This window comes from Sceloporus undulatus, chromosome 1, assembly GCF_019175285.1.
Source record: "Sceloporus undulatus isolate JIND9_A2432 ecotype Alabama chromosome 1, SceUnd_v1.1, whole genome shotgun sequence".
Classification (NCBI taxonomy): domain Eukaryota; kingdom Metazoa; phylum Chordata; class Lepidosauria; order Squamata; family Phrynosomatidae; genus Sceloporus; species Sceloporus undulatus.
Genome location: NC_056522.1, coordinates 169281793 through 169296922, shown reverse-complemented (window position 1 = coordinate 169296922; position 15130 = coordinate 169281793). Strand labels below are relative to the sequence as shown.

General features: G+C 38.6%; 1 protein-coding gene across 2 annotated transcripts in view; it reads left to right on the top strand.

Annotated features, from left to right (window-relative positions):
• Positions 1 to 15130, top strand: part of LOC121930369 (minichromosome maintenance complex component 3 associated protein) — a 42773-nt gene that overhangs the window by 24859 nt on the left and 2784 nt on the right. Inside the window, exons 19-27 of one of the 2 annotated variants that reach the window (XM_042466594.1) lie at positions 1311 to 1379; positions 3887 to 4021; positions 5452 to 5605; positions 7169 to 7427; positions 7675 to 7772; positions 9067 to 9457; positions 10230 to 10487; positions 11664 to 11793; positions 14866 to 15069. In XM_042466594.1, the coding sequence (XP_042322528.1) occupies positions 1311 to 1379; positions 3887 to 4021; positions 5452 to 5605; positions 7169 to 7427; positions 7675 to 7772; positions 9067 to 9457; positions 10230 to 10487; positions 11664 to 11793; positions 14866 to 15069 (1698 nt within the window). The remainder of the gene's footprint in view (positions 1 to 1310; positions 1380 to 3886; positions 4022 to 5451; positions 5606 to 7168; positions 7428 to 7674; positions 7773 to 9066; positions 9458 to 10229; positions 10488 to 11663; positions 11794 to 14865; positions 15070 to 15130) is intronic. The other variant, XR_006103923.1, reaches the window with a different exon arrangement.

Genomic DNA, 15130 nt, shown 5'->3' with positions numbered 1-15130 from the left:
CCACAGATGCTGACGAAACGTCAAGAAGAAACACTTCTAGAACATGGCCACATAGCCCGAAAAACCCACAGAAAACTATAGATGCCAGCCATGAAAGCCTTTGACTTCACATATGTTCAGACTGATATATTTATAGTGTCTGCTGTCTTAGTAATATTTGGGTCTTTGCATATACATAGCACAGCAATTAGAGAAAATGCAGTTGAACTCCAGAGATAGTGCATTTAGACTGAAATGAGACATAATGTATGCTGTTGTTATGATTGTTACCAGATATTGGTTTATTGTGGTCTCTGAAATGGAACGGTGGGTCACAGACACTAATAGCAATTATTGTATTAGTTTTCTTTGTGGCATGGAGGAGACATTTTGAGCGTAGGTTAATTTGTAGGGCCACACAGATTTGGTAGTGATCCTTTTACTATAAATTAGGGCTTAGATCACTGTCATATACTCCATGCTTGTACTGTGCAGTTAACAAGTATACCTTAGTTAGCAAAATATGCGTTCCTGAGCATTACTTTAACAGAAAATTCAGTACCAGAGGCAGTAGTAACATGGAATGAATAGAATAGTTCTTGCAGCACAAAAAAAGAAGAGCAGTTCAACATGTTTCAGCAAACATTTTATTAAAACTTGCTGCCATATTGTTTGTTGTGTAGATAGCAGAGTCTGCATTGTTTCTAGTTGAACTCTCTTTTCCTCCTCATGGCTGAACCCTGTATTAAAGACATAGGTGTTTTAGTCTGGAAAACCAGTATGTAAAGGGATCTTATAGCACCTTTGAGACTAACTGAAAGAAAGACGTTAGTAGCATAAGCTTTCGTAGACTTGAGCATACTTCTTCAGGTGCATGATTGACTTATGTAATTACTTTTCGAGGTGCTCTAAGAATGACTGCTGGGATCCCACACTCTTATTTTCCCCTCTCCTTGTCTGTGGAGAAAGTGATGTCCTATATGAAAGCATATATGAGAGGAGTGTTTAAAACAGAATGTTCTCTGTATAGCAGACTTCTTAGGAATGATTTTTTTTGTGAAATTTGCTCTCATATATAATCAACTGTTTTATGCTCTTATTTATGGGCATGCTCTTTTCTCAGATATATAGGCTTCATATATGCAACTGTTTAGCTACATCACACCTGGAGTTAGGTAACTCTTCTCTGACTTGTCTTTGGAATCTGATGAATGCATCCTCTTATTAAAGACTTGTAAATAAATACCTGTTCACCCTGCAGCCTTGTAAGTAAGAAATGAATTGGAAAATGACGTAAAGCCAAAGTATTAATGGCCTCTGTTTATTTACAGGCTTGGATGGCTACGGAATAAGACAATCCATCAAATGAAAGTACAGCATTTTTATCAGCAATTGTTACGGTATGTTGTAATTTTGGTTTAGCTGCATTCACAGAAATGCAGCTAACTCTAGGATTACTACCTGTGATGTTTTTAAACATAATTGTAAAATGATGAATTCCTGCTATTTAGTTAGATTATTAAAAGTTAAAACAGACTCTTGTCCAAATGCTTACAAACTTGAGGACTGAATGCTTTTGTAGAGTCCCTGTTGTAGTTAAAAACTGGAAGTGGGTTCTTCAGAACTGAACCAGAGTCACAACTGGGGTAAATGGAAACTTTCTCCCCAGTGTAAACAGCTAGTATGTGAGTCTTGATGTAAATCAGGATCACATCAGGAACAAAGTGTTAAAAGTTCCTGTACACAAAAGCCAGGATCCTGGTCCAGACTCCAGGTTACTTTTAAAATGCAATTCATGCAACTGTTAAGTGTGAATGGCATCATGTCTAGCATGGCTCTGAGTTTTACACTTTTTGAAGCTGGGTTGATCAGAATTGATTTTAAAAAGACAACAACAACCCTCACTTAACTTGTTTGGCCTCTTTCTAGGAAATGATTAATCCTGGTTTAAAAAGGAAATCAATCTATTACAACCATTCATATTAAGGCTTATACATTATTTTAAATTACTACAGGCTGCTTTGGGTCTTGGACTAGGAGAGAGACTGGGTACACATTAATTAAATAAAACAAAATCTTATATTTTGAACTGTTTCCTCATGGTTTATTAAATAACTAGCAGAAGTACCTTGCTTTACAAAGGTTAGAAAATCTTTCCCACTCCCCTGAGTTCTGTTCCTATGTCTAGATAGTAATTTTCTCCCTTCTTTTTTGCACTCACCGTTCTAGGTGTACTCTCTCCTCCCCAGTGCTTGGAATGTGATTTTTAGAAGTAATTTGTTACTCTAGTGACAGAGGGGAAATAATACCTTATTATCATTTCCTCCTACTGCTGTGTTCTTTTTTAGCTTTTATTCATTGCTTATAAAAATGCTTTTAGAAATATGAAATGGCCTACAGTCCCTCAAATGACCACCGCCACCACCAGCAACATTTTAGAAGTTACAAGTAAATGTTAAGTAACAATGGCTAGCATCCTATTGAGCAGTTACAAAAGTGTAAGCCAGACTTACACATTCATGATTATTCAGTAGCATGTGTGTAATCATGGCACACAGTCACAAATGTTCCCCGAAACAGCCGGCAGCCACACCAAGTGACAGTCATCTGTTCTGTTGCTAATGGAGGTTTTGGCGGTGTCAAGAAAATCCTATAATAGATTTGCCTTAGGGTTGCCATAAGTTGGAGACAACTTGAAGACACGCAACAACAAACGGATTATGTTTCCTACCCTCTCCCTTCTGCAATCTCTGAAACAACAATCAGAAGGAGGACCCCTGTTGCAACTCCTTGTTGCACCACAGGTCACTGGCAGGAGGAGGATGGAAATGTCATCATGGTACACCCTGATACCCAGCATAACAGACCTCTGTTGCTTTGTGTGAGTGCCAACTGTTATGGTAGCTTTGAGAAGTTAGGAAGGAAGGAAGATGTCTAGTTTCTCATTCGTAATTGCATCTGTAATTAAAGATCTTGGCCAGTGTTTTAAAAAATAACAGCGCGGTTACTCCAAAGGTTATACGTTACAGATAGCAGCATTACTTTTAAGATTACTTCCAAGCTGTGTTCTTCCCTCCCACACACATATTCTTTCTATCTCATGGAGGTATGTGCTCTTTCTCTTACCTTGTCAACTCAGGTGTTCTTTCTTACTCCTTATCCAACCAGGTATTCTGCCTTGTTTCCCCTCAGCTACCCTCAAGCACTGAGACTTTCCTGGATATTATGGTGGGCAAACTGGATGTTAAACCCCCTCTGTTTAGCCTTCCCACACCCCAAAAAGGGAGAGACTCCATGTGAGGAAGGGGAGCATGTACTCACTAGGTCCTGCTAGAAGCAAGTAGAAGCTGAGGTGGAGATGCCTCAGGGAGCCTCCACTTTGAATCCACAGATCCTGATTCCCTGGATACAGTGGCCCCACATTACTTACATTGATCCATAGATAATTTGATCCATTTGGGTTGATATTTTTTGAGTAAAATGTCATGATTTATAGATAAATAGAGAGAGCCAAGTGTGGTGTCGTGGTTTGAATGTTGGACTAAGACTATGGAAACCAGAGTTCGAATCCTGGATCACCCATGGAAACTGTCTGGGTGATCTTGGGCAAATCACACTCTCTCATCCTCAGAGGATGGCCATGGCAAACCCCCTCTGAAAAAACCTGCCAAGAAAACCCTGTGATAGATTCGCCTTAGGGTTGCCATAAGTCAGAAATTATTTGAAGACATACAACAACAATAACAATAGATGAATATATAAGAGTAAATCACAGCTGCCATCACCTGTGTTTACCGGCTACACCTGCTGGGACTGATGAGACTTGAAGTCTAATAGCATCTCTAGGGCTACAGGTTCCCTGCCCTGACTTAAAATCATGTATTTTAATTATATTTTCTTTATTTAGGGATGTGGTGTGGACTCCACTGGATCTGCCATCATTGGTTGCTGAAAACATACCAGTGCAACAAAAAAATATATTTTGGAAAGTACTTTTGGTGTTGCCAAGCTATGAGAAATACCCAATTGACGACCCCAGCAGGTATTTCCTATATTCCAAGTAGGAAAGAAAGCCAAGAAGGTTGGGTACTGCCTGTGCCATCTTCACTACTGCATATGATGACACTGCTGTAGTGGTATTGCTGGTTATTATATTACATTCAGTTTTATGCTAGTCACCCAAAAGAGGCAAGGGACATGCATTGCTTATCTTGTCTACCCTGCCCTCAACTTCTTTGGGCTACCTGACCACCTATTTATTTATGCCCTGTCTTTCTTCAAATATGGGATCCAAGGTGGCTTACAACATAGGTCAAAACAAAATATAGCTAAAAGCAATCATAATAGAAATAATAAAAAACCACCACCTTTAAATTATCCTATTAAATCAGCATGGATTTAAAATGGTTTAAAAGGAGCCTGTGTGGCTTAGTGGTTTGAATATTGAACTGCAACTCAGGAGACGGGTCCAATCCCCACTCAGCCATGGAAATCCACTGGGTGGCCTTGGACAAGTCACACACTCTCAGCCTCAGGGGGAGGCAAACCTCCTCTGAACAAATCTTGCCAAGAAAACCCCATGATAGGTTTGCTTTAGGGGTGCCGTAAGTTGGAAATGGCTTGAAGAAACACAACAACTAAAAGATTTTAAATATGACGAAAGTGTAGCTTCCCATGCCACATTGAAAGTGCCTTCTGCAGCAGTCAGCTAATGGTCAACAACCTGTTTAAATAAAAATATGTCAGCTGAGAGTGAGCCAATCTAGCCTTCTATGGAAGAATACAGTCCAAGGGCAGCCACAAAGAAAGGCCTCTCATGTGTTCTCATTAAATGTTCCCATGATTTAGTGAGCTGCACCCTTGGCAAGCCTGTTTGACATATAGCATTTCTGAAAAACAACTCATTTAATTTAACTTTCAGAAAAGAGACAAACAAGTGAGAAAACTAACGTATTAGGACTATGCAAATTATTTCTAGTTCTGATACAGATACATTAAGGGATGGGGTGTGTGTGCATGCACCCACTTGCTTTTGCTTACGTAGACAATACCATCCACAGACCAAGAAAGATAGGTTTGCAAAACTCCAAATAATAGATTGGGTGAGTGGGGGGAAACATTGTGAAGGACGATCCCAGCAACAGTTCATTGAAAACTGAACATGATTAATGGGAACAGAATGCTGGTTTGTTTGTGTGTGAATGGAAAACGAAAGCTGGAATACTGAAGATGAGCTTGGTTGACTGAAATAATAAAGAGACACCAAGTCTCTTTTGCTTATTCTTATTAATTGTCATGAATAAATCAACTGAATGTCTGATAAATGTTGTTTAAGCTTAATGACACACACCGAGTAGCTTATCTGTGCTTAATCCTTATAATTTAGAATATTTGACACTTTTAATTCTAGATACTGATATCTTTTGAGTTTGTGTGTGATGCTCTGCTGAAAGTATTTTCTCCTGTTTGCAGAATTCTAGCAGATTGGTTGAAAACTAAGTTTGCAGTTGATAAAAATTTGAAGGAAGCAACATCTGCGGTGAATGGTGGAATTGAAACACTCGCATTACATACCTCTCTTTGTACACAAGGAAATCAAGATATTCATGTCAGCACATGTATAAAGGTTTGTTTGAAGTGTGCTTGCCACATTCCCTTTCTTGATAGATATTGCAAAAGTTTTGTTACCCAAGCACATTCTATATATGGGTCTTCCTTCTGAAAAAGCATTCAGAATGCAGCAGTTGTAAAGTGAAGCTAGTGTCACTGAACATACTTTATTATCTCAAGCACTTCAAGTTTGCTTCTAGTTGAAATTCAAATTGCTAACAGCATTATGTAAAACCCAAAAAAGCCTAGGGTGTCTGAAGGATGACCTCCTCCCAATGTACTTGCTTTGTGATAAGACTTCATGTTCCTCTTTCTGTTCTGAGAGCCTTCAGGGGTGATGTGGAAGATTACAAAGGACATTCTGCCTTCTTAATATGAGGAAGCCTCCAGTGATGGGTTTGATTCACCTGTGGCACATGAAAGAAGAACTACATGATTTGAATTGTTGTTTCTAGTCCTGTTGCTGCAGGACTCCAGACCATTTATTTTCCTTCTTTTCCCTGAACAGGGGGCTCCTCTCGCATTCAGTCACTAAAAGAGATGCTTTCATTTCCCTAATCCATAGTTTCTGATGTCTGAATTTCTCTATGCTCTGTCTTTTAGAAAGAATTTTTCTTCATTTTGTCTCTTTTCTGTGTCTCTGCCCATTTCTTGAATGTCAGAATATACTATTCTTTATACCTATACCTCCAAACAAACAGAGGAAAAGCAGATCAGCAAAGTAAGCTCTGGATCTGAGTTTTCAAAATCAAAAGACAAAGTTCTTAAATTTGTGCTGTTTGCTTATCCTTTTTGTGGTAGCTTCAAGGAGTGGCAATTTAAATAGATTACAGGGGCCCCTGTCATGAACATAAATGAATACCAGTGGACTTCCAGGGATTTTTGAAATTTTCGTAGTCTGTGCAGCCCTTAAACAATTTTAGGGACAGGAAATTGGTCCCAGACTCTCAAGAGTTTCTTTAGAAATGATTAAAGAAATAACTGAAAATATTACAAATACTTATAATTATTGCAGTTTCTCCAAAGACTCTAGTAATCAGGCTTTTGGTTATTGCAGGGTTAACCCCTCTGAGTCTCGCACCCAAGATTTTATGTTATGTACATTAGAAGAGCAGATCATAAGAAAAATTAAGCAAGCAGCTATTGGTGATTTAGGAGAACAGTTTCCATCAATAAAGGCATTCTCAATAAAAGTGTCTATTTGAGCCTGCTAGCCATGTTTTTTTTCAATCTTTCTTTTTGAAAACATTTCTTTTCAATGTACTTTCCCAGTCCTGGGAAAAGAGTGGGAAATAAATAAATAAATAAATAAATAAATGTTGGTTGATTAAAGCTTTCATGTTCAGAGGCAGTCTGGATTCTGTGTGCTGTAGTGAGGTCAGTGCCAGCTGCAGGGGAGAGCTGTTATGTTCAGGCCATTCCTCAGGTCTTCCTGGGAATGTATGGTTGGGCACTTGCACAGGAGAGTGGACTAGATTATGCTGGTCTAATCTACCAAGGTTACCCTTTGTTTTCTTTCTTGTTCCTACCTTGTTCTTTCCCTGTATGTTGGAATGGGTTGTTTGTCTTTTCTGTATAGATGACCCATGGGACACTCAGCACTTCAGAGACCGAAGACCCAGGGACCCAGAAAAAGCTTCTTGGAACTAGTGGGCTTATTCTTTTGCTCTCTCCTCGAGTAAGAAGTGATGATGTGGCAGAGGAAGACATTTATTGGCTTTCAGCCTTGCTTCAGTTGAAACGGCTTCTTCAAGCAAAACCTTTTCGACCAGTTGTACCTCTGGTGGTTCTTGTCCCAAGTCATGGAGATGAGGCCACAGAAAAGGAAGTTGAGGAAGGTGCTAGAGATTTCTTTACTTGAAAATAATTGCTATTGCTTTAAAACGTTGGTCAAGACTGAAAGTGTGGGGACAGTTGGTATCATCCATAGTTCTATAAACAGTATAATCTGTTTTACAGCTTTGTGATAAGCTTAAATCAATATTTTCACTTTGAACGTTTGTGTGGTTGCTATACCTTCCTTCTGTGTGTCTCAAGGAATAAGGGAATAGTATTACTAAACTTGTAATGCCCTTCCTTCTAAAGGATTGATGCTGCCAGATTTGATTTCGGCTAACCTTATTTCAAGCTACAATGTTGTTGAAATACCGGATTCTGTGAATGACTTGCAAGGCACCAAAAAGGTAAGAACAATCTCTGCAGAGAGATTGTAAGTCATATTTTAACACAGTTAAGTAGAGAATGTCAATGAATCTTACCAATGGGAACGTTAGAAAATAAACTTATTTACATTTCTCCTAAGGCTTTGATGAAGACCCTGCTCCACTCTGCAGTGTTCTCTCCTCTTGTGCTTTAGGCTCATGGACCAGCCTGTGGTGAAATTTGTAAATAGCAGTGGAGTTTATTTAGGGAAAGACAGCATCTTATGTATTAAGAGTCCTAGCCTGTGAAGGAGTCTAAAGAGTAAAAACCCCTTTAATTGAGCCAGACGTCCAAGCAGCTACAGCAGAATATATCAATTTTTTATTGGTTGGAAGATTTATAGCCCACCTTTCAATCCTGAAAGCAGTTCACAATGAATTGTCGTGAACATCAAGAAAATGCACTCAAAGATAACATCTGACTTATAAGCTTAGCATTTCAAAAAGGCATGTAGCTATTCACAGGGCCAGTACAGTCCCCTCTCTCTTTCCTCAGCACAACTGGAGGAGAAGATCTGAAGTTGCTGCTTCCATTTTAGATTTTTGGCATATTGTCCAAATTTTGAACTGTGCTTAAGCGTAATTGTGGTTAGTGAAAAAAGCTGCATAAACTGCGGTTTGAAGTTGGCTTATTTGTACTAAGAATGGCTAATGTTAACCACAGTTTTCCTATGTTTGAATGACAGAGCAAGCAGCAATTAACCAAAAATGGAAGCAAAACTTTGTGTAGCTACTTCAGTGGAGAGGGAGCACATCTCATAAACAGACATTTCTCTGTAGCAGCACTTTTTCCTCTTTTGGTCCTGGACTACAGAGTGGTCTTGAGTTGATTTTTCTTGAGTAAGATGATTGAGAAGGTGGTGGCCCTGCAACTCTAGATAATTCTGGATGACACTGATTATAAAGAGAAATCTCAGGCTTCTCCCTAAGACTGTGACTGTTTGGGTTGGTAGGTACCTGTGTCAGAGACTGGAGGAGAGGAGCACAGCCCCATTTGTTCTCCAGGCTCTCTCAGTAGCTGTTGATATCATCAAGAATAGTATTCTTTTGGCCTACCTGTCTGGGTTGAACATTGTGGGGTTGAAGATTTAACACAGAAAGGAGTTCCTTATGGAGTTTGTACTTAGAAGCCATCTGCCAGGGTAGCTTTAGCTATGGATTTCTGCATTGGCAAGGAGTTTAACTAGAGGATCCTTGGAGTCCCTTACAGCTCTATAGTTCTATGATTCTCTGTGTCAGCTAGTGAATTTGTTGTTCTCTTTGTTGCTTTTCACAGCTATCTGAAGCAGTACGGTGGCTGGTTGCTCAGTACCCTAGCTCTGGCAAGCTTTGCTGCCAGACACTCACACAGTATGTGGAAGATGGCCTTGAACTTCTCTTCAGCCAGCAGTTCTACCAAGACAGGAAGGAAAGACATATGGCGGGCTTGCAATCCCAAGACCCTAGTGCCATAATAGAGCTGTACAACAGTGCGGTACAGTTCTTGGCAGAGGTTGTCTCTTCAGAAGATCTCTTTGAACTCTCCTGGCCTGTATCTGAATTTGCAGAGCCTGGGGGTAGCAAGCTGCTTCCGCATCTCCAATGGAACATCCCCAACCATTTGGCTTGGCTGAAGAAAGCTGTGCTGTCCTTCCAGATCCCACACATGGATCTTCCTCCTTTGGGTGGTAAGGATTTCTAAGCAGGGAGAACAACACACCTGAGAATATTATCTAGCAGTGTCTTAGAGGCTATTCTGTTGAAAATAAGGAATGTATTCTGAATTTTAATTACCTTAAGTGCAAAAGGTATGAATGAAAATAAGTTTATTTCTTTGCAAAAATCCATATAATCTCTTTCTGTGTATGTTTCGTGTATATTTTTTTTAAAAAAATTATTATTAAAATATTTTATTTGTATTTACATTGTGTATGCATAACATATAGTGAAAAAAAGAAAACAACCATGTTTTTCATGTATTTTAATGTGCTACTAAAGTTGTCAGCTATCCAAAGGTTTTCTTGGTCTTACACCACTAAATGCTGAAGCAAGAAACTTTGATGCTCTTATATTTTCTGAATTCACTTTAACAACATAGGCCTGATAACAGGTTTTTATTTATTTTTTAAATGTTTCATATTTTCTCACAAGACATGAATTACAATTTTTGACATACGCTTTTATATATTTTCAGAAAGAATGATACTGGGCTTAATCACAGTTTGAATTCACAATTGAATTAACTAACATTGTTCAAGAGATGTCAGACTTACCTCTGCATATTTTGATTCTAGCCCAAATTATGTTGTGTGTGCCTAGCAGTTATTACACACATTTGGATTTTCCCACATGCTGATGTTTTGGACAAATTTTGGGTGATGGAAAAGATATTGAGATACATTAGCCATGGATCTTCTTTTCTCACATCAGGGTGTATTTTTTCTTTCTCCCTCAAACCAGCTCCCTGGCACCCTGTTTGTGCTATGATCTTCCAGTATTTGTCCCAGACTGCCAGTTCTCCTCAGACCCAGGAGATACTTCAGTCTCAAATAGAAAATTTGTTGAGCAGAACTTACCTCGAGTGGAAGGACAAAAGGTCTGTGAGTTCAAGAGAAGATGGCCCTTCTGTAGAAGAGATTCCTTGGGACAGTGTGTTGGCACTTTGCATTAACCATAAATTGAGAGACTGGAAACCTCCTTGCCTACCAATAGCACCAGGTAATGCTAAATACTGTATATACTCATGTATAAGTCTAAAAATTTTAGTCAAACATTGACCCAAAATAACCTGGGTTGACTTATCCATGGGTCGATGTAAGTATTATACTTTAACTCTTATATATATTAAAAAAGAACCATCCCTTTTCTCTGAATAGAGTGATAAAAGGTGAGAGCTTAGTCCATCCTGGGAGCACTAAAAAGAAACATGGACCCCCTCTACTCTCTCATCCATCTAGCCTTTAGGATGAGCACAAACAGTTATGCCTGCCAGAATTTTTTAAGTTCTTTGGCATCATTTCCCTTTGCATCATCCTTTACATCCTTTGTTACATGCCCCTAGGTTTTACCCTCGACTTACCCATAGGTCATATCCATTACTTTGGACCCAAAATCCGCCCTTAACTTATACATGAGGTCAGCTTATAGTCAAGTATATATGGTACTTTGGGCACTTTCCTTATGTTTTGCTTTTTCCTCTTGTATTAGCACATATTGATTTTCAATCAGCAGAGAAGGAGCCTTCCATTTTGAGAACCAAACAGTGCCAGCCATTTTGAACAAAGAAACCAAATACTTCCAGTGCTTTTCTTGCTTTCTGTGCCTCTACCTATGCCATTTTTGATCAAGTCTCAGTTTCTTTTTTGTCCCCAGGGAGGCCCAAGCAGGATCCTCCCCCAGGGATCATTTACTTCCAAAAAGATCTCAGAGGAACACATGTCCCAGTCCAAACTGACAATGAGACTGCAAAATCATACCTCCTTGGGTTGGGAGTTGTACATCAAGCACATCAGTCCCTTTAGGAGATGGGAAACACTCTTTGTCTCTCTGTTATCCACCTTCCTAGGGAAGAAGATCTCTCTCTACTCTAACTCAGTAGATAAAAGTGTATACCTTCATCTTTCCCTGCTAGATCTCACCTGAGGCTGCTCAGATAGTCCAGGTTAGTAAAGCTAGGAGGAATTCTCCACCATCACCAGCCTCGTCGAGAGCCTGGGTAACAGTTGTCTTTCTATGCACATAGCCAGGAAACAAGGGCAAATGGTTGGGAAATTATTTGTAGCTAGTTTGCCATCCTGAATTAGCAGTGTTTCGCCTGTAGTGGATGGCGTTAAAGCTGGAAAATTCATGCTACTCCTGATTTGACTGTGGTGGGTTACTTTTTGCATCTTACAGAAGCAGTGAATGAAGATGGACAGATATATGTATATTTCTTTAAGGAACATTTGAGAAAATTCACTTGTCCTTTCTTATGGGAAGAAGCTAGTTTAAAAACTCAGAAAATGATCCAAGAAAGTCAGGGAAGGTGAGTTTGTCTTAAGAAATGTATGACATGCAATGCTATACTGTATCATAATTGATTTATATCCTTTTGTACTCCTCCTTGTAGACCTTTGAAAGCGAAACAATATGGCTGATGAGATCAGTGTAAACAAGTTTTAAATGACGCCAACTTTGTATATATACAGTGTTAGGCTCTGAAATGGTTGTGAATGTAAGGAAAAGTATTTTAGGGTTGTGGTCATGTGGCTCAATGAAAAATGTCACCTTGGTGTGCAGAAGCAATGAAAACAGCCAATCCCCTGTTTGTGCTGAATGGACACTAGCAACAGTTTTATAGGGATGCTGTATTCAGTTCTAGATCCCCATCTTAAAAAAAGGAAAAATTTGCAACCAATTTGAGCAAGGAATTGGATTGTCTTCCCACATGAAAAGCTGAAGTATCTGGACTTTTTCTTACATTATTTATTTTATATCCTGCCTTTCTCCCAAAATGGGATTCAGCTATCTTAGAAGAAGTATAGCTAACACAGAAAAGGGGGCAGAGGTTAAGACAAAGGATTGTATGATTAAGTATGATTTGAAGAAAAATAATAGAAGCTTACACTGCAACTCTGATCAGGGAAACTGATTTACAGTAGATAAAGGATGGACAAAAAGTGCTACATATAAGACATGGTATTAGTCATGATGTATTTGTTTCTCCATGATGGCTAAATGGGACCATGATTTAAAATAAGATCTTCAAAATATTAGGTGATAGAATAACTTTTTTTAAAGTATGATCTTTATTAAAGTCTTGAAAAAACATACAACATTTTATAATACATACAACAAAATAACACATAACAAATAAACAGATACACTGTATATCCACGACTAACAGGTATACTAACATTGACACATATAGTACATAACCAACATCATGTACTTTCTAGAGGAAATTGAGACATGATAAAGCCAAGATAACGACCTTAATACAATCCAGTCCATCAAATATAGCCACTTCATGCACGATTAAAAAAACTACATTCTCAAAACTCTTTTTCCCTTCTTATGGATTTGCTCTGTGTTTAAGTTCTATCCTTCATTGCCATACCTTTGAAGAAAAACCATAGTTACCAAATGAAATTGAAGGATATACCTTCAGTTTTAATAAATGACATTAAGGGGTACCAAACTTTCTTTGTCTTTTCCCAGTCAAGGCTTTTCACATAACAGGCGAGTTTATCCAATTCCATAAAATCCAAAGTCTTCATTATCCATTTATTCCATGCGGGTTGCCCTGTCCCTTTCCAATAGGAGGCATACACCATTCTGGCGGCTGAAATCATATAGAACAACAGTTTCCCATGCGTATTTTCAAATTTATCATCCATAATCATATTTAACAAAAACATTTTAGGGTCAAGCATGAATTTATGATTAAGTATTAACTGCATTTTCTGATGTATCTGGGTCCAATATTCCTTGGCATATACGCAATGCCACCTCATATGAATAAATGAACCCAAGGTTTTACCACATTTCCAGCACATGGGATTTTGATTTTTATAAATCTTTGAAAGTTTTAAAGGGGTCAAATGGTTCTGCATTTTATAATAATTTTCTTTAATTGCTACACAGGCTGTATAGTTTATGCGCTTGCGCCAATTCTTTTCCCATTGCTCTAACAATAAGTTTTCGCCTAAATCTTGCGCCCACTTTATCATTGATAGTTTTATCAATTCATCATGCATATCAAGTTTCAACAGGAATTTATAAAATTTAGAAATTCTCTTAACACTTTTACCGAAAATTATTTTATCAAACTCAGATAATGCTGGCTCTATACCAGTAGATTTATAGTCCAAAGTAAACCTTTCCTTAACTTGTCTGTATAAAAACCAATTCATAGCAAACCCTTCTTTCTCTAAAACATCAAAAGTTTTAATGGAGAGTATATATAAGTATTCCAGCGTCCAGGGATTATTATATCATTCCTATGGAAAGTCTCATTTATTGAGGTCCACAGTGGGAGCTTCGGGTATTTGGTCCAAGTTCTCAATAGGGCTTTTCTAACAAAGTGTTGTGAGAAAGCGTTATTAGCTTTGATCTTATCATAGAATAAATATGCGTGCACCCCAAATACATTCCCAGCCATCTCCAAATTCAAAACATGCTTATCTTCCAATTTAAACCACTCCACCAACCATTCAAAACAACATGCATAAAAATAAATCTTTAAATTTGGGAGACCCAGACCGCCACACCTCACGTCATCCTGCATGATCTTAAATCGGACCCTAGGTTTCTTGCCTCCCCATAGAAACTTACTTATGTTTCTATTCCATTGAATAAAAGGTGTTTCGTTGACCAAAATCGGGATAGTTTGAAACAGAAATATCAGTTTGGGGAGAACCATCATCTTAACGGTTGCTACTTTTCCCAACCATGACAGACCAATTTTATCCCAGCGTTTTAAATCCTCTTTAATTTTTTGCCAAACTTTGCTATAGTTGTTTTTAAACAATTCAGAATTTTTTGTAGATAGCCAAATTCCCAGGTATTTAACTCTATTGACAATTTTGAAACCTGAGCCTTTCTCTTCTCTCTCAGACTCATTTAAATTCATTACCAACATTGCAGTCTTGTCCCTGTTTAAAATTAAATCTGAGACTTTTCCGAATTGTTTCAGTCCTTGATTAATTTCATAAATATCATCAATAGGATTTGATAGGGACAGGACCAAGTCATCAGCGTAAGCCCGCAGCTTCATTTCTGCCCCTTTGTTTTTAATATTAGGTGATAGAATAACTAATGAGGAGAGGCGCTTGCCTTCCTGCTCTCCTTATTGGGTTTCCTAGAATTGGCTAGCTGGCCACTGTTGCACATAGGGTGCTGGACCCGAGCAAGAAACATGTGTGTCTCCAGATGCTGTTGCACTACAGCTAATAGCAGTCCTAGCCAATGGCTGGGGGTTGCAGTCCAACAGCTTCTGAAGGGCCTATAGAGATCTTGTTATGACTACTATGTTATGACTACTATGAACACACTGATGTTTCATGATTCCGACCAAAAACAGGGTTGCTTTTCCTTGATATTTCTTCTCCTATAGTTCCAAAATAAAAGCTACATCTTTTGTAAAGCTATATCCACCTTCATTATGTCCAACTGAAGATTGTGCCAGTGAGGAAATTACAAGGAACACAGAATTGACTATTCCCAGTGGAGCAGACCTAACAGTGGCTGTTTCAGAAGTGGATGTTCTCCCTGAGTTACTTTCTGCTAAGCTGCAAGAGGAGAAAGCAGAGAGCAGAAGGTACAGCTTTTGTTTGTCCCTCCTTCACAAGGTGTGCTGCTAGAAGTGTATGTGAAGTGGT